The sequence below is a fragment of the Euleptes europaea genome, chromosome 7 (assembly GCF_029931775.1).
Source record: "Euleptes europaea isolate rEulEur1 chromosome 7, rEulEur1.hap1, whole genome shotgun sequence".
In the NCBI taxonomy this organism is placed as follows: domain Eukaryota; kingdom Metazoa; phylum Chordata; class Lepidosauria; order Squamata; family Sphaerodactylidae; genus Euleptes; species Euleptes europaea.
This window is the reverse complement of record NC_079318.1, coordinates 29099824-29119499: the sequence shown is the minus strand read 5'-3', so window position 1 is coordinate 29119499 and position 19676 is coordinate 29099824. Positions and strand designations below refer to the sequence as shown.

At 45.2% G+C, this 19676-nt stretch overlaps 1 protein-coding gene across 1 annotated transcript; it reads left to right on the top strand.

Moving 5' to 3' along the window:
• The first annotated feature begins 2775 nt into the window (after positions 1 to 2775).
• OPN3 (opsin 3) lies at positions 2776 to 18106 on the top strand. Its single transcript, XM_056853340.1, has 4 exons — positions 2776 to 3142; positions 13384 to 13703; positions 15844 to 16095; positions 17843 to 18106. The coding sequence occupies exons 1-4, from the start codon at positions 2776 to 2778 to the stop codon at positions 18104 to 18106; spliced, it is 1203 nt and encodes a 400-aa protein (XP_056709318.1).
• Positions 18107 to 19676: the final 1570 nt, after the last annotated feature.

The following is a 19676-nucleotide window of genomic DNA, read 5'->3' as shown; positions in this document are numbered from 1 at the left end:
CTGACTTCAATGGACCAAGGGTCTGGTTCAATAGAAGGCAGCTTCATGTGAGGGGCTGGGGCTCAGTTTCTCCCTCTCCCATACTAGAACATGGGGTCATCTGCTGAAGCTGGAGGGTGAGAGATTCAAAACAGATAAAAGGAAATATTTTTTCACACAACACATCGTTAAATTGTGGAACTCCCTGCCCCAGGATGTGGTGATGGCTGCCAGCTTGGAGGGCTTTAAGAGGGGAGTGGACATATTCATGGAGGAAAGGGGTACCACGCTGCATGTCTTTTACTAAACACTGATTTTGCTGGAAGTGTAATGCCCAGATATAAGGGCTGGTTTAGAACACTATATATTCATACGCACACACATGGAAGCTTTGGGAAGTTGGCATCCGGGAGCCATGAACCAACAAATCATGCTCTCTGTGCTTGGTACGGCCTTTCACCAGTAGAGAGCTCCGAATTACGTTCATCTTCAGGAATGTGGTTTCTGGTTACCGAGCTCACAAGATCAGGCACTCACTAAGTGACGCCTTCGGCCAATATCTATAGGTTATGCTAATTAGAGTGAAGTAGACACTTAATTTGCATTGGTGCTTTTGTGTATCAATCTGCTTGTCAGCAGCCATGGGCCTGCCCCATACGAATGAATAAATGATACTGACTTTCCTTTGTTTCTCGGGGGAGTAACTCTGCATCTTATGTGTGGGTTCTTTCACCCCCAGGTCTGTGTTTAGCTAAATAAAGAACTGTTGCTCTTTTTAACCTCCTCCTAGTTGTCTTCATTGGACTCTATAAGGCAACCAGGGCACTTCAGAAGTACCAAGAAATAGATCTTTAATTTTAGCAAACATGTACATTTTTAGGCTAACCTAAAACAACTTCTCACCCATGATGATAAACTACTTAACAGGAACATGGACTCTGGCACCAAGGCCTGCAACAAACCAAGGTGCCAACTTTGCCCTCATATAGATTCTAGGAACATCATCTCTGGACCCACCAATGTCAGCCATACTATCTCAGGTTCATACTCCTGCTCATCTTCTAATGTGATTTATGCCATCACATGCCAGCAACGCCCTTCCACAATCTACATTGGACAAACAGGTCAGTCTCTTAGACAAAGATTAAATGGACATAAGTCTGACATCAGAAACCACAATATTCAAAAACCAGTGGGAGAACATTTCAACCTTCCAGGACATTCTGTTGCAGATTTAAGAGTAGCAGTTCTCTTACAAAGGAATTTCAAAGGGAGATTGGAAAGAGAAACTGCTGTATTACAGTTGATATTCAAACTAAAGTCAATGCATTTACCTGAATAAAGACCTTGCATTCATGGCTCATTACCAATGCTGATTTCTCCACACCCATCTCTCCCCTGGACATCACAGACTCTTCTGCATACCACACCTAATCCCATCACGCCTGCTATTCACATTTACATACTGTTACCATTGACATACTAATGCTTGTCTGAATTCACTCTCCTCTACTTAAAGAGAGATGAAGATAATTCACAGTGGGTAGCCGTGTTAGTCTGTCTGCAGTAGTAGAAAAGTGCAAGAGTCCAGTAGCACCTTCAAGACTAACAAGAATATTTTCTGGCAGGGTATGAGCTTTTGTGAGCCACAGCTCACTTCTTCAGATACAGCTAGAATGTGAATCCATCTGTCTTTAAGTAGAGGAGAGTGAATTCAGACAAGCATTAGTATGTAAATGTGGAGATGGGTGTGGAGAAATTCAGAGAAACTGCTGAATTACAGTTGATATTCAAACTAAAGTCAATGCATTTACCTGGGCTGAATAAAGACCTTGCATTCATGGCTCATTACCAATATTCAAACTAAAGTCAATGCATTTACCTGGGCTGAATAAAGACCTTGCATTCATGGCTCATTACCAATGCTGATTTCTCCACACCCATTTCTCCCCTGGACATCACAGGCTCTTCTGCAGACCACACCTCATCCCATCACGCCTGCTATTCACATTGACATACTGTTACCATTTACATACGAATGCTTGTCTGAATTCACTCTCCTCTACTTAAAGACAGACGGATTCACATTCCAGCTGCATCTGAAGAAGTGAGCTGTGCCTCTCGAAAGCTCATCCCCTGCCAGAAAATAGTCAGTATCTGAAGAAGGGAGCTGTGGCTCACGAAAGCTCACACCCTACCAGAAAATATTCCTGTTAGTCTTGAAGGTGCTGCTGGACTCTTGCCCTTCCCTACTACTGCAGACAGACCGACACGGCGCCCCGCCGCGAATGGTCTTTGGCTAAACACGGATTTTGCTGGAAGCACCCCCCAATTCACTGGAAAAGACCGTCATGTTAGGAAAAGTAGAGGGCAGCAGGAAAAGAGGAAAACCCAACAAGAGATGGATGGGCTCAATAAAGGAAGCCACAGCCTTCAATTTGCAAGATCTGAGCAAGGCTGTCAAAGACAGGACACTTTGGAGGACTTTCATTCATAGGGTCGCCATGAGTCGGAAGCGACTTGACGGCACTTAACACACACCCACACCCACCAATCGATCTTTAGTCGTAGCATCAGACTGTGCATTTGGATTCCCGCGAGCGGTCGCGCAGGGAAGGGCCCCAGCAGCCCCGCTTTGCCTGGGGGAGTGGGGGGGGGCTGCGACGCCGTTCAGACGACCCTGTCCGCAGCCCTCCCCGGCCGCTGGCTCCGCCCTTGGCTCCAAGAGCCGCCGCCGCCTCTGGCCGCGCGGGGCTGGGCGCAGCGCTGGTGCCGCGGCGCTTCCCGGGCGGTGCCATGTACTCGGGGCACGGCGGCGGCGGCGGCGGCGGCGGCGGGAGCCCCCCGAAGGCGTCGGGACGGGCGGGCGAGCGGGCGGAGGAGGCGTCCCCGCCGTTCAGCGGCGGCACCTCCGAGCTGCTGGCGCTGCTGGCGGCCAGCCTGGGCGCGCTGGGCTCGTGCAACAACCTGCTGGTGCTGGTGCTCTACGGGCGCTTCCAGCGGCTGCGCTCGCCCACCACCCTCTTGCTGGCCAACCTCAGCCTCAGCGACCTGCTCGTCTCGCTCTGGGGCGCCGCCTTCCCCTTCCTCGCCTGCCTCCGCCGCCGCGGGGCGCGGGACGGCGCCGCCTGCGCCTGGGACGGCGGCAGCCACAGCCTCTTCGGTAAGGGCGCGGCGGGGCGGCGGGGGGGCCTCGGGGCAGGGGCAGCGCCGGCCTTGGCGGGGCCTCCCGGCGGCGGCGGCGGCTGGGGCTCGCGCGGGGCCGGCCTCCCGTCGCAGAGCGGGGCCGTTGATGCACGGGAGGTTTTGCCTTGGGTTTGCCCCTCTGTAGATGCGCGTTTCCCCCCATCCGAATTCTCACAACTCAACCATAAGCCCCCCCGTGCAGAGTTTTCAGCATTCGGATGGGGGAAATGCGCATCTACAGAGGGGCAAATCCAAGGCAGATGCCATTTATGCATGGGAGGTTTTGCCTTGGGTTTGCCGCTCTGTAGATGCGCGTTTTTCCCATCCGAATGCTCAAAACTCTGCATTGGGGGCTTATTGTTGAGTTGTGAGAATATTTCATGGGGGGAAAGTGCATCTATAGAGTAGCAAATCCAAGGCAGATGCCATTTATGCATGGGAGGTTTTGCCTTGGGTTTGCCGCTCTGTAGATGCGCGTTTTCCCCATCCGAATGCTCAAAACTCTGCACGGGGGGGGGGGGGGCTTATGGTTGAGTTGTGAGAATTTGAACAGGGGGGGAGTGCATCTACAGAGTGGCAAATCCAAGGCAAAACCTCCCGTGCATAAATGGCATTTGCCTTGGATTTGCCACTCTATCGATGCACTTTCCCCCCATCCCAATTCTCACAACTCAACAGTAAGCCCCCCCATGCAGAGTTTTGAGCATTCAGATGGGGAAAATGCGCATCTACAGAGGGGCAAATCCAAGGCAAAACCTCCCATGCATAAATCGCATTTGCCTTGGATTTGCCACTCTATAGATGCACATTTTTCCCCATCCGAATCTCAAAACTCTGCATGGGGGGCTTATTGTTGAGTTGTGAGAATTTGGATGGGGGGAAAGTGCATCTATAGAGTGGCAAATCCAAGGCAGACCCTCCCATGTATTTGCCTTGGCTTTGCCGCTCTCTAGATGCTCATTTCCCCCATCCGAATGCTCAAAACTCTGCATGGGGGCTTATTGTTGAGTTTTGAGAATCTAGATGGGGGAAATGTGCATCTAGAGAGTGGCAAATCCAAGGCAAAACCTCCCATGCATAAATGGCATTTGCCTTGGATTTGCCACTCTATAGATGCACTTTCCCCCATCCAAATGCTCAAAACTCTGCATGGGGGCTTATTGTTGAGTTTTGAGAATCTAGATGGGGGAAATGTGCATGTAGAGAGTGGCAAATCCAAGGCAAAACCTCCTATGCGTAAATGGCCTATGTTGCTGTTTCCTCAGGTTTCACATCAACACCCCCCCCCCCCAGAAGAAAAAAGCAGGTAAAATGATCAGGGGACTAGAGCAACTGCCCTATGAGGAGCGGTTTAAACACTTAGGGCTGTTTGGCTTGGAGACAAGGCGGAGAAATGATAGACGTCTATAAAATTGTGCATGGTGTGGAGAGAGTGGACAGGGAGAAGCTTTTCTCCCTTTCTCGTAGTACTAGAATATGGGGTTATCTGCTGACACTGGAGGGTGAGAGATTCAAAATGTATAAAAGGAAGTATTTCTTCACACAACGCATAAATTGTGGAACTCCCTGTCCCAAGATTTGGTGACGGCTGCCAACTTGGAAGGCTTTAAGAGGGGAGTGGACATGTTCATGGAGGAGAGGGCTATTCGTGGCTACTAGTCAAAATGGATACTAGTCATGATGCATACCTGTTCTCTCAGAGGAGCATGCCTATTATATTAGGTGCTGTGGAACACAGGCAGTATGGTGCTGCAGTCGTCTTGTTTGGGGGCTTTCTAGAGGCACCTGGTCGGCCACTGTGTGAACAAACTGCTGGACTTGATGGTCCTTGGTCTGTTCCAGCATGGCCTTTCTTATGTTCTTTTCAATAATGGAGAAAATGAAGGCCCATCTGACCCGCTTGGTATCACTGACCGTCCTTCATCCTTAAAATAGGCGATCCAGTAATTTCCTGCTGCACATTTCCAGGGGTCATCATTGCCTTTTCCAGCCCCCCCCCCCCCGCAATTATTAACATTTTACCCAGGGTATGCTCTGAGCCCGAGTTTAGTGTAAACCATTCTGCCTGAATGACTCTTCATCAGAAAAATTAGGGTGCTTGAACATGTGCAGAATGCACCTTCTCACTACTGATTTAACTATCATTTGTTTCCGTGCATTTGACATTTGGGAGAAAGGGTTTTGTCATGATCTGCTGCCTGGATATCTTTCTGGCTTTTGCTCTTTTCCCTTTCAATAGCTGCAGTACCTACGGGAGGTTCTGGGGAGGGGCCATGGCTCAGTGGTAGAGCATATGCTTGGCATGCAAAAGGTCCGAGGTTCAATCCGGCATCTCCAGTTAAAGGGACTAGAGGCAAATAGGTGATGTGAAGGACCACTACCTGAGACCCTGGAGAGCTGCTGCCCGTCTGAGTAGACAATACTGACTTTGATGTACCAAAGAATCCATCCATCAGTATAAGGCAGCTTTTTGTGTTCATGTGAGTGCCGTCAAGTAGCAAGTGACTTACAGCAACTCCAGCAATGGGCTTTCAAGGCAAGTGAGATGAGAAGCGGGGGTGGTTTGCCATTCCCTTCCTCTGCAGAGCCTTTGGGGATCTCCCATCCAAGTGCTGACCCTGCTTAGCTTCCAAGATCTGACAAGACTGAGCTGTCTTCCCCCCCAACAGCTGCAGTACAAGGAGAATTTATCCTGCTGCTTGCCAGACTGGAGCCTTCTTTGGTGGAGTGGCTGCCATAAACTTCATACTTCTCCCTTTTGATTCCCATCTTATCCTTGCATTTACTCTTGCTCCTGCCATTCAGCTTTGTACCCATTTCATCATGGTGGTGCCACTTTCATGGCCCATCATCTACCCACTGCCTCCCATCAAATCTTCTGCTGTTCCGCTATTTTTCTTGCTTGTTATCCTTACTCATCTCACTCCTTCCCCTTCCCACAGCAGGAAACAGGTCTTTGAAGCAAGAACTGTGTGATACTGGTCAACTTGACAGGGCGATTGCACATGAGCACCATGGTCTGCTGCATGGCTCTGCACTTGAGCATGATCAGGGTGCCAGTGTGTAGTTGTCCAGCAGTTTGGCTTGGGAAGAAAGCGGTTAAGGGGAGACATGATAGAGGTCTATAAAATTATGCATGGTATGGAGAGCGTGGACAGGGAGAAGCTTTTCTCTCTAGTATCAGAGGAGCATGCCTATTATTTTGGGTGCGGTGGAACACGGGCAGGATGGTGCTGCTGCAGCTGTCTTGTTTGGGGGCTTCCTAGAGGCACCTGGTTGGCCACTGTGTGAACAGACTGCTGGACTTGATGGGCCTTAGTCTGATCCAGCATGGCTTTTCTTATGTTCCCATAGTCACTTCTACCCTGCCACTCTCCCTGACTCTGCTTTGCCAATCTTGCCATCACAGGATTATGTCCCCATTTACCCATTCAGTGGACCTACAAATACCCACTTCACCTACATTATACAGTACTCCATCAGTCACCTGAGCTTAGTCCCCAGCCTTCGCCAGATTCTCTTCAGGACCACTGGGGCTTACCGCACTTGTATTCCCAGCGATGTATTAAGAGTTTGAAAATGTTATAAAAAATACTGTTTGCACTTTCTATGTATGCCCACCGATGTATTAAGAGTTTGAAAACGTTATAAAAAATACTGTTCACACTTTGTTTGGCCCCTTTAGCTGTGAAGATGTCTTCCAACCATTTATTAGCCGTGGTATCCAAAAACCCTTTTAAAGCGATGTTTTTTATAACATTGTCAAACTCTTAATACATCGCTGGGAATACAAAGTGCGGTAACCCCCACTGTCATCTGTGTCTTCAGTCTGTTTTCCTTTCTTAGCTGGAGCCTCAGAATATCTTTTTTCTTGCATCCTCATGTATCCATCATTGTTATGCATTGTCAGCCACAGGGGGTTACCGCATTATATATTCCCAGCGATGTATTAAGAGTTTAAAAATGTTATAAAAAACATCACTTTAAAAGGGTTTTTGGATGCCACGGCTAAAAAATGGTTGGAAGACGTCTTCACAGCTAAAGGGGCCAAACAAAGTGCGAACAGAATTTTTTATAACAGTTTCAAACTCTTAATACTTCGGTGGGAATACATAGAAAGTGCGAACAGTATTTTTTATAACATTTTCAAACTCTTAATACATCACTGGGAATACATAATGCGGTAACCCCCACAGTTCCTATTTCAGTTAGAGCCCCATCCATCTTCATTGCAAGCATTGTACATAATTTCTCTGTGTGACTCCAACTTTACAGTTAATCCCTGTCTTGTCCTCCAAATTGCTCCTCAAACACCTACATTTTGCACAAGGCCTTTGGCATAACCCCTTAATTTATATCCTTAAATGTAATTACGTTTTCGACCCCACTTTCCCCCCTAGTGAGCTCCCAAAGCGCATCTAAAAGCATTTGGCCACATCCATCCCCCTACCCCTAGTAGGCTTTCTTCCTTTGTTGTTTTCCCATGTATCCACTGTAAATTATAAGCTCTCAGGGCCTTTTTCTTATGAACACTGTATCCTGATGATGCTTCATCAATAATTAGTAACCGGAGGTGAGGGGGCTAATTTGCAAGATTCTTTCCAACTTCATCTTTTATCCCCTCATTTCCTCCACATTTCCCTAATAACTGATAATCCTCTGTCCTGTTTCATTAACATTTCTTGTTTCTCAACCTAGTTGCATTTTAAAATATCACAGCCATTCACAATTTTCATGTGTGATGATGCAAAGAAAAAAAAAACATCTGGTTTTCTAAATAATTCTGAATGAATTGTAAGGAAACCCCAGTGGATGGATATTGTAAGTGAGCTGAAATACAAAATAGTATACAAAAATGTTCTTCCCTTAAAGTTGAAATCTGAATTATACACAGAAGCAGATCACTTGAGAGATAAAGTTAAGTAGAACTTTTTTTCACATGAGAGTATTGAGAACGAACGGTGGGAAAATTGTTCCATCTCCTCCCTGCCATTCTCAGAGACAGATAATAATGAGTTGCCTGCTAAACTTGTTTCTTTACCATTGTACACCCTTTATTTCCATTTTTTAAAAACAAAGATATGTAAGAGAAAGAGCAATGTTTCTTGCTATCCCAGTCAGTCATTTCTCTTTATTCTTGATCTCGCAGAAGTGCTTAAGATTAAAACTGCTTTTAACTAGTATATTTTATAATATTTTAGTTTATATGGAATTTTATTGTATCTATCCAATCTATATTATGCTTTAAGTGTATTTTGTATGGATTTATGATTATGGCATCGTAATTATGCCAATAAAGGTTTGTGTTTGATTGACATGACCCTTATTAATGGTCATATTTGTGTGCTCTCCCTCCCACCCCCGATGTGATGTGTAGCGATTAAAAACGGAAGTCTTCATTTAGTTGTGACATCCATTTGTAGACACCTGGACAATTTCCTCCAAACCATCCTGATTTCGAATCCCAGTTCATGGGGGAGATTATCCAGGTGCTAGCACTCAGACATCACAACTGATTGGAATTAGCTGAAGACTTCTGTCTTCCGTCCCCATGTACTGGGAGAGAGAAGGAAGGAGGAAACATGCCAACTTGACCATTAACCAGGTTCGTGCCCATCGGGAACAAACAGAATGGTTTTACATGTTCACTTGGCATTCTAAAGCCTGTATTTTTGCCAGAAGGCACCGACACAAAGAGATCATTTAAAGTAACAGACATCCCAGCCCTGAAATGCAAACACTACCATCTCCTGGCTCCCTCTGTTTGTGTGTGCATCACTAAATCACACTTGCATGTATGTCACTTGGTTTCTGTATGCTTGATTACTCAGAGCTGAAGAAAACCAGCATACATTCCTTCTCATGTATTGCTTGCTAGTATTTGTATGGTACACTTCAGATATTCAAAATCCCCCTTTCTGCCTGAAATGGATCAGCCCAAGCAATAGAGACTCACAAGAGACTTTTACTCTCAGTGACACACTGCCAAATCCTTGAAGTGACTTAACTGAAAAATATGACATCCGTTGGAGGATTCATACATTCTATCTGTGGCACTACTTCTGTGGCTTGTCCTTTAGGCATGATCCTAAATAGGCATAACTGAACATTCCTTTGAAAAATGCAACTTGCCAGGTTCACAAGCACAAGGGAATGAAGCGGCAGAGACCTGAGGTGCTAGAATGGACTGCAGTCTTTAGGTGGAGAATCACATTTTGAAATGCTCCCCTCTGGATCATGCGCACAGTGTGGCCTACGTGGAGAGGCAATTAAATTCAGAATGGCTTGATTGTGTGTGTGTGTGAGCATAAGAACACATGAAGACTGAGTCATACCTTTGGTCTATCAAGGTCAGCATTGTCTGCTCTCACTGGCAGAGGCTTTCCAGGGTCTCAAGCAGAGGCCTTTCACATCACCTCCCACCTGATCTTTTTAACTGGAGATACTGGAGATTGAACTGGGGACCTTTTCATGCAAATCAGATGTTCTACCAGTGAGCCGTGGCCCCACCCCAGGGAAGTATGCAAGTCACATTGAACACATCCTAGCAGCTACATATCTAAAGAGCCATCTCCTTCCTTATATTCCAGTGCACCAGCTGCCATCCTCAGGCTGCTACCTACTGCTTCTTCCCCCCTTTAAGGTATCCCACCTGGCATCAGCCAGAGCCCATGCCTTCGCCACTGTAGTTCCTACTGTGAGAAAAAGACACCATCTTTAGGCTTTCTTAGAAGGTGCTGCAAGGCCGTTTTTATTTGTTCTTTTGGAGGATTATTGGAGGAGGGTGTTGGTTTTAAAGTATGACGTTTTAAAATTATAATTGGTAATTTGCTTTGCACCACAAGGAAAGGTGGGATGTAAATATTTACATCAACAAATAAAATTATAACACTATGGGTTGTATCCAACTAGTTGGCAAGTTCCACAGAGTGCTACTGCAAACTTCCCTCATGTCATTCATCAGGGTCTCCTATCCCCCAGGAGCATTTCGTGATGGGATGGAAAAAGGATGAGAGACCAGGCAATGCCAGAAAACCAATCCCAGAAAACCAAACAACATAAATCTAACCCGATAATCTGCTTCATGAAATGATGACACGGACATTTTCAGTGGTATGAAGAGGGATATCAGGAAGACACTGAAAATGAGGGAAGATCAGTATTGGGGAGAGCAGTAGGTTGAAGAGGGGTGTTAGGCTATACATAAGAAAGAGGCAGCAAAGATTACTTGGATAGCGGGCAGTTCCTAAGCAGTTCCACACAGTAAAGCAGAACTAGGTGAGGGGCTGTGGCTCAGTGGTGGAGCATCTGTTTAGTATGTAGAAGGTCCCAGGTTCAGTCCCCAGTGTCTCCAGTTAATGGGATCAGTAGTAGGTAATGTGAAAGACCTCTGAAGAGCTGCAGCCAGTCTGAGTAGACAATACTGGTCTTGATGGACGAAAGATGTGTGTCAGTATAAGTCGGCTTCATGTGTTCGTTTGTTCAGTGGTTAATGTCGAGACATTAATGATACGATGGAAGTAAAGAAACTGTTATGGATAAGGACATCTTTGAAAACAAGCGGGCAGGTTGTATATCAGGTGATGACAAACACTGAGGATAGTCAGCTACATCTTAAAATATAGACCATACCTATTTGCTTTGGCAGGAAAAAGAACCATTCATCAGAAGGTACATCTAACTGATAAAACCTTTCCGATCCTTATAAGCAAGGGCTTTTGTGCAATCTGAGCTATCTGCAGGAAGTGAATCTCTGGTAATGATTTGTACTACCAAGTCACTGTACGCTATAAATAGCTTGCTGATTCCACTTTAGGGTGAAGCGTATTACAGTTAACAATCATAGTATAAAGATTTCTGCTTTTAGGAAGAAAGATAGAGAATGGTAGCAGTCCTGTTCGCCCATGATATGCCGGGTAGTATTACAATGGGTTCCCTGCAGAAACTGGTTTCTGGATGCCTTTTGGATCAGTACACAACATAGGTACGTGCCCTTGCATTGAAAGAGAAGATTAATAGTATGAGAGAACAATGGGAAGAGTTATAGAAGTTGGTAGCTTTTGATTTATAGCGTTCAATGGGGCTTAGCTTTCCCTGAAGCCCACAGAACAGTGTTTACTTAAGACCGGGATATATTTAGCTCCTGCTTCCCTAAGCCTTCGAAGGCTGTGGAGCATTAAGAATAGATGCTTGCGGTGATTTCTGTGCGTTGTACATCCTTCAATAAAATGAGAATACTCTTAAGGCAGTGGTTCTCAAACTTTTTTGGGCCACTGCCCCCCTTGGTTCCATCCAGGTGCCCCCTACCCTATTAAAAAAGCATTATTCAGAATAAAATTCTAAATGGGAACTTGGAGTGCCAGCATGGTGCCATAGCCTGGTCAGTTGTAAATAGGTGAACAGTGTGGACAATGGAACCCACCTCCAGCCCCCCCTGCTGCCCCCTTACCTTTTAGCACCCCCAGGTAATCCCGTCTCCCCCCACCCAGCAAGGCAGTATGTGCACGTTGGGAATCACTGCACTAAGAAGAAAGCAACATGTTTTCCAGAATAGGCTGCATGCTCTTCCATGCATCTGCTAGTCATTTGAACTCAAGGGCAGTTTCATGTTTCTGAGTATGTTGTGATGTGGGACCAGGGGAAACATTTGGATGGTGATACATGACTGTATGTATGTGAGGGGTAAGCCAACACATACCTTTAATAAAAAGGGGGAATGGGTGGGGTTCCCTTTGGCCGTGGATGTTTTTGAATCCATACAAATTTCTTGGTATGCCTCGTCCTTACAGTTGACAGCTCTAGTTGCAGTGACGGAGTTGGGCGTTAGTGTCTGGATCCCTGAACCAGGATACCTGTTATTAATCTTCCCTTCATCGGTGATGTTTTCCCTGGCTGCCAGGTGTGCTATTTGGTGATGGGGAACTCTGTACAAGATTCCCGGTTGCATGCTCATAATTCTGAGGATGGGGTCAGACTGATCTAGTCTCACGGTCCTAACCTCAGTAGAGAAGATCTTCGTTTCTTAGCTGTGTCCCCTGCTCCTAGTGATATGCTGCAGAATAATTGGAATCTTCTCCTCTGTGGGATTACCTCTGGGGAGCAGTTCTGGTGTTCTCCATTGACTTCTATGGAAGCCTTTAAAGTTTTTGATGCCGTACTGTTATGCCACTATCAGGAGTACAACCAACCTCTCAACCACCATTGGATTCCCACTAATTTAACTCTTCCCCTAACTCCAGCTAGATTTGCGCCGTGTGTTGATGAAAACCTGCCAGTGTAAGGCTATCGCTATGCCAGCATTTTTTCTTCTTCCTAGTATAGCATTCTGCTTTGCCAGTGTAGGGGGATCTAGGAACAGTCCTGTTCTGCCTAGCAGGCATACTGTAAGTCAAGGATAGGCTCTTGCTGTTAGGCCATTTTAAGATACAAGGGGAAACCACATTGCTCAGTTAACCTGCGATTTCTTTTGATGCTGCATCTGTAAGGTATTACAAATCTTCATATAATAAAGTTGGCTTGCTGTTTAAGCAGAATTTTGGCAAATAAAGCAGCACAGAATAGCCTGGCTGAGTAAACTCTGTATGAGCAGAGAAGTAAGGTGAAAAACAGCCTGAGTCGCTTTAAATAACATTGATGAGATTTGCAGACTTCTCTCTCATGTTGTGTAATTGGATATCATACAAACATAGGGTTGGAAGGGACCCCCAGGGTCATCTAGTCAAATAAGTTCTATATTCAAAGAATCAGTAAATGGCTAAGTTCGGATAACTTTGCCTAATGCAGATTCTTATGCAGAGTCCACCAGGACTCTTACAGTGTTTGTGTTCTTTTGACATTGTCCTTAAAATTGCACTGATTCGTCTTTTGGTAGTTTTTCTCTGTGTAGCAGAGTATGTTTCACCATGATGGCGCTTGCCAGTGATTGTGTAGTGTTTGCATTAAAAATTCCTGCCAATCAACGTTTGGAGGCGATGTTGGTTGACTACAAGCAGTCGCTGCCCCTTGCTAACAACCATTAGTAGTGATATGGTATCGTTAACCGTGTACGCGAGCCAGAAATGTTGGCTTATTCAACGAACCAGCCTAATGTTTCTTGGTCTCATCATGGGTCTAACACAATAAACTACAGAGGAACGATGCAAATGGCAGAAACAAAAGAAGTAAAACATAAGTCAGACTTATTGACCAAGACATGCTTTCTTTTATGTCTCTGTACAGGAATTGTTTCCGTCATGACCCTCACTGTCCTGGCCTACGAACGTTACATCCGACTAGTGCATGCAAGAGTGATTGACTTCTCATGGTCCTGGCGGGCTATCACTTACATCTGGCTCTATTCATTAGTTTGGACAGGAGCTCCTCTCTTGGGCTGGAACCACTATACACTAGAGATACACGGTTTAGGTTGCTCAGTGGACTGGGGGTCAAAAGAGCCCAACGACGCTTCCTTTGTTCTCTTTTTCTTTCTTGGTTGCTTGGTGGCTCCGGTTGTGATCATGGCCTACTGCTACGGACATATTCTCTATGCAATACGGATGGTGAGTTGATTACAGCAATGGCTTTTCACTGAAGAGCTGAAATGAGTGAATGCGGCATGGATTTCTAAAAGGTGAACCAAAATGGTCCTCCTCTTGAACAAATTTCAAAATTACCACTGCAGATAAGAGGATTTGCCTAGGTGTTTGCATATCTTGCAGTTTCCGACAGTATTCTCCAAGAAATATTTCAGTGACTGCTCCATGTGAGAGCAGAATTAAATGGTGAATTTAGTGTTCTTACTCTCATCTGTCTTCACTGTTGAAGATACAGGGCAGATTCCTTCTGAACAGAGATTTTGGAGAGGGGAAAATGAGGAACTGAGGCAAATAGTGGTAACAAGGCAGGAAGTCCTAGAACGTCTAGACAAACTGCAAACTAACAAGTCACAGGGACCAGACGGTATTCATCCTAGAGTTCTTCAAGAACTCAAATGGGAAATTGCTGAACTTCTAACAAAGATATGTAATATGTCCCTTCGATCAGCCTCTGTACCAGAGGACTGGAGAATGGCCAATGTAACACCCATTTATAAAAAAGGTTCCAGGGGGGACCCAGGAAATTACAGGCTAGTTAGCTTAATGTCTGTTCCGGGTAAATTAGTGGAAAGCATTATTAAAGATAGAATTGTCAAGCATATAGAAGGGCAAGGTCTGCTGGGCAAAACCCAACATGGCTTCTGTAAGGGTAGGTCCTGTCTCACTAACTTATTAGAGTTTTTTGAAAGTGTCAATAAGCATGTGGACAGGAATGAGCCTGTGGATATTGTGTATTTGGATTTCCAAAAAGCTTTTGACAAAGTCCCCCACCAAAGACTGCTAAGCAAACTTCATAGTCACGGGATAAGAGGACAAGTCCTCTTATGGATTGAGAGCTGGCTGAAAAATAGGAAGCAGAGAGTAGGAATCAATGGTCAGTTCTCACAATGGCGGGATATAAGCAGTGGGGTGCCTCAGGGATCTGTGTTGGGACCGGTGCTTTTCAGCCTGTTCATCAATGACCTGGAGTTGGGGTTAAACAGTGAAGTAGCCAAGTTTGCAGATGACACCAAATTATTTAGGGTGGTTAAAATCGGACTGTGAAGAGCTCCAGAAGGATCTCTGCATACTGGAAGGATGGGCATTAAAATGGCAAATGAGATTCAATGTGAGTAAGTGTAAAGTGATGCATATTGGGACAAAAAATCCCGACTTCACATATACACTGATGGGATCTGTGCTGGCAGCTACAGACCAAGAAAGGGATCTTGGGGTGGTAGTGGATAGCTCAATGAAGATGTCAACCCAGTGTGTGGCTGTTGTAAAAAGGCAAATTCCATGCTGGCTATAATTACACGAGGAATAGAGAATAAAACTGCTGATATCATACTGCCCTTGTACAAATCTATGGTGAGACCACACTTGGAATACTGTGTACAGTTCTGGTCACCACACCTAAAAAAGGATATTACAGAGCTTGAGAAGGTGCAGAAAAGAGCAACCAAAATGATTAGGGGACTAGAGCAACTGTCCTATGGGGAGCGGTTAAGACGCTTAGGGCTGTTTAGCTTGGAAAGACGGTGGCTGAGGGGAGACATGATAGAGGTCTATAAAATTATGCATGGTTTGGAGAGAGTGGACAGGGAGAAGTTTTTCTCCCTCTCCCATAATACTAGAACATGGGGTCTTCTAAAGCTGGAGGGTGAGAGATTCAAAACAGATAAAAAGAAGTATTTTTTCTCACAACGCATAGTTAAATTGTGGAACTTCCTGCCCCAGGATGTGGTGATGGCTGCCAGCTTGGAGGGCTTTAAGAGGGGAGTGGACATATTCATGGAGGAGAGGGGTATTCATGGCTGTTAGTTAGAATGGATATTAGTCATGCTGCATACGGTACCTATTCACTCTAGTATCAGAGGAGCATGCCTATTATTTTGGGTGCGGTGGAACACAGGCAGGATGGTGCTGCTGCACTCGTCTTGTTAGTGGCTTCCTAGAGGCACTAGTTGGCCACTGTGTGAACAGACTGCTGGACTTGATGGGCCTTGGTCTGATCCAGCAGGGCCTTTCTTATGTTCTTATGTTCTTATCTCAAGGATAGGGATCTGAATGTTTTGCTTGTTAAAATAAGTGTCTTTTCAGACTCGTTTTTTTCTATTTTCAGCTTCGTCGTGTTGAAGATTTACAGACTGTCCAAGTGATCAAAATCCTAAGATATGAAAAGAAAGTAGCCAAAATGTGCTTTTTAATGATAGTCACCTTTTTCATTTGTTGGATGCCATATGCAGTGGTCTCTCTTCTGATGGCCTATGGGTATGGTCACCTGATAACTCCCACAGTGGCTATCGTCCCTTCTTTCTTTGCCAAATCAAGCACTGCATATAACCCAGTTATCTACATCTTCATGAGCAGAAAGGTAAGGATTCCTCAAACGGCACATTAGCACACATTGCAAGGTTCATATCTAATTCAGTCTGTTATCTCGGCTGACATGATATTGTTTAGTGGTAGGAAAGCAGGCAGACGAGGCTACCTTCTCTTCCGCTCAAAATACAGGTCCAGTCATAGAGGAGAACACTTCCAGTTCGTAACTCTTTCTTCTATGGAAGAAGAGGAATTTAAGTAGACTCCAGGGTTAAACTCTCACGCTGGTGGGGTCTAGTATCAATCATCTGCAGGATTCCATTGGGGATGAGATGAGAAACTGGCAATAGGTGTGGCGCTGGGGAATCTTAACTGGCTAGGTAAGGCGCTCCTGGAATCCTTGGGTTGAATCCCACCAGTAATTTCTACTGACAGAAGGTGGGGAAGGGAGGCAATTTTTAACCATTTCCTTTTCCCTTTGGATCCTATTTCCTTTCCCCTGTGAATAAGGTGTTTCACTGAGCAACACAGAAGTTATAAATAGTCATATTGGTCCACACAGAATCCCCAAACAAGAACAAAATCTGTGTGATACCTTTTATTAAGACCAACCAAATTGACATAAAACCTTGTAGAGGCTTTCAGGCCACCAGAATTTTTCATCAGGCTGGATGCAATGGGTTTTGTTTAAAAAAAGATAGGGGTGCTTGGTTGGGAGGCAGATTTTTCAGGTCATGACATGACCTGATTCAGAGTGGGAGCAGTAAAATGGCTCTGTTTGTATTCAGTAGCGTCACCATGCGGTCAAATCTGATAGGCTAAGCGATCACATCACAGTCACAGCGTAGTCTGTATTGGCTGGGATCACACTGGAGAAGAAGCCCCAGTTTTTTGTTTAAGGGCACTGGCAGAACAGCAGAAACAAATGGAGGCAGAAAGCCATAAACAAATGTGATAAAAGTATTTTTGAAGTGAAGATGGGACATTTCATGCTATTACCCTACCCTTTTGCCCCCGAAATCTTTGTAAGTCAAAATGCAGTACAGCCCTAAACCCAAATTAAGAGCCGTTAAGAGCAGTGGACTCTAATCTGGAGAACTGGGTTTGATTCCCCTCTCCTCCATGTGAGCCGCGGACTCTGATCTGGTGAACCGGGTTGGTTTCCCCACTCCTACACATGAAGCGTGCTGGGTGACCTTGGCCTAGTCACAGTTCTCTCAGAACCCTCAGCCCCACCTACCTCACAAGGTGTCTGTTGTGGGGAGAGGAAAGGAAGGCAATTGTAAGCCTGTTTGAGACTGCAGTCCAAGCTCTGCTCACGACCTGAATTCGATCCCAACGGAAGTTGGTTTCAGGTAGCCGGCTCCAGGTTGACTCAGCCTTCCATCCTTCCGAGGTTGGTAAAATGAGTACCCAGCTTGCTGGGGGTAAAGGGAAGGCAATGGCAAACCACCCCATAAACAAAGTCTGCCTAGTAAACGTTCAGGATGTGATGTCATCCCATGGGTCAGGAATGACCCGGTGCTTGCACAGGGGACTACCTTTACCTTACCTTTTTGAGACTTCTTAAAGGTAGAGAAAAGCAGGGTATAAAAAACAACTCTTCTTCTAAATGTATTAAAAAGATGGATTATTTGCAACTCCAAAGTAGTTTCATTGTGGTTTTTGAACTTTACAAAATGGATCAACTGTGTCTGAGCGTATTCAATAGGAGCTGACACCGATTCCTTGGAGCATCCTGAATATATTGTAAGAAAGTGGTGGATTGGATTGTCACTGTCATTTTCCTTTCTTTTCAGTTTCGGCGATGCCTCCTGCAGCTCTTCTGCGTCCACCTCCTGAAATTCCAAAGGACCTTGAAAGACAGGCCAGCGGTCGAGAGTGAAAAGCCAATAAGGCCCATAGTCGTGTCCCAGAAAGCAGGGGACAGGCCCAAAAAGAAAGTGACTTTCAGCAATTCTTCCATCATTTTCATTATCACCAACGACGACGTGCAACCAATAGAAAATGGTACCAAACACGCCGGCCCCAAAATCAACATAATCCAAGTGAAGTCGCTATAGCAGGCTGCCTTTAACTGCTGTCGGAAGCAACGTGGACTTTTGCCATCCAAACACTTGGTTAATTACTGGTCGTTGGCTGGGTATCTTGTGGCACAATTAGGAAGAAAGCAGCACATTTGAGGAGGGCAATATGGAAGTAGTTGAGTGACTCGTGAGCATGTACATGGTTGTGACGGGATCTGAATAACAATATTTTGCAAAAAGGTGGACTTTTTAAATTGAGAATATTTATTTTTCCATATCATGTCTTGTTTACATAGCACTTGCTGCACAGTAGACGTTCCAAGGAAATAAAGGAGCTTCTGAAATAGGTAATGTTTTTGTCTGTAGAGCCTCATTGATTTTTTTTAAAAAGCTGATTCTATTTCAATGTATTATGATATCACAGGATAGTCTGGGCCAGTGTACAGGCCGTGCTGTTCAAACACTTGACTAGAGAGAGACACTGTGATGACGTGTAGGCCCGGTTGGTGACTCATGCATAAGTTGAAGAAGAAGAAGAGTTGGTTTTTATATGCCGACTTTCTCTACCACTCAAGGGATACTCAAACCGGCTTACAATCACCTTCCCCTCCCCACAACGGACACCCTGTGAGGTGGGTGGGACTGAGAGAGCTCTAACAGAGCTGTAACTTGCCCAAGGTCACCCAGGTGGCTTCATGTGTAGGAGTGGAGAATCAAACCCAGTTCTCCATATCAGACTCTACCGCTCCAAACCACCGCTCTTAACCACTACACCATGCTGGCAGCTCAGAAACAGCCGGAGATGATACCTTTGTTGAGCGCATCTTTTCTTCCTCAACATCTAAATCAGTTATGAGAGGTTAGGCAAGCTAAGAAGTTCATGGACGGTGAAGCCATCTTAGAGAGCCAGCATGGTATAGCGGCTAAAAGCGGTGGTTTGGAGCAGTGGACTCTGATCTGGACAACTGGATTCGATTCCCCACACCTCCACATGAGCGCTGGGGTAACCAGAAAAAAACCCACATGAAAAAAGCCCACAAGAAAATTGCTCACAAAAAAAAACCCATGGTCATAAATGCCTACAAGAAAAAAGCCCACATGGGGAAAAGCCCACACGGGGAAAAGCCCACACAGAAAAATGCTCACATTTGAATACTTAATATTATTTATTTGTTTTGTTTTTTAAAAATTACAGCCATAACATAATTTTTACAACCCATAACATAAATTTCACAACTATTAACATTAACAATTACTTAATAAAAAATAACTAGATCAGAAAGAACCGTATTTTATTATTTCCAAATCATGAAAACCACTATTTGTACTGGTATGATAATACCTGATAATTATTCATTTTTTATTCTTACATTTCACATTAATTTTATTCACACTTCTGTAAAAGTCTCTTATTTGTTATTTAACTACCGTATTTTTCGTTCCATAAGACACACTTTTTTCCTCCTCAAAAATGAGGGGAAATGTCTGTGCGTCTTATGGAGCGAATGTGCGCATAGAGCTGGCTGGGCGCGCTGGAACGACGCGAGCCGGCTCAGTGCACCCCGTTCCAGCGCACCCAGCCGGCTCTGTGCGCCCCGCCCGCCTC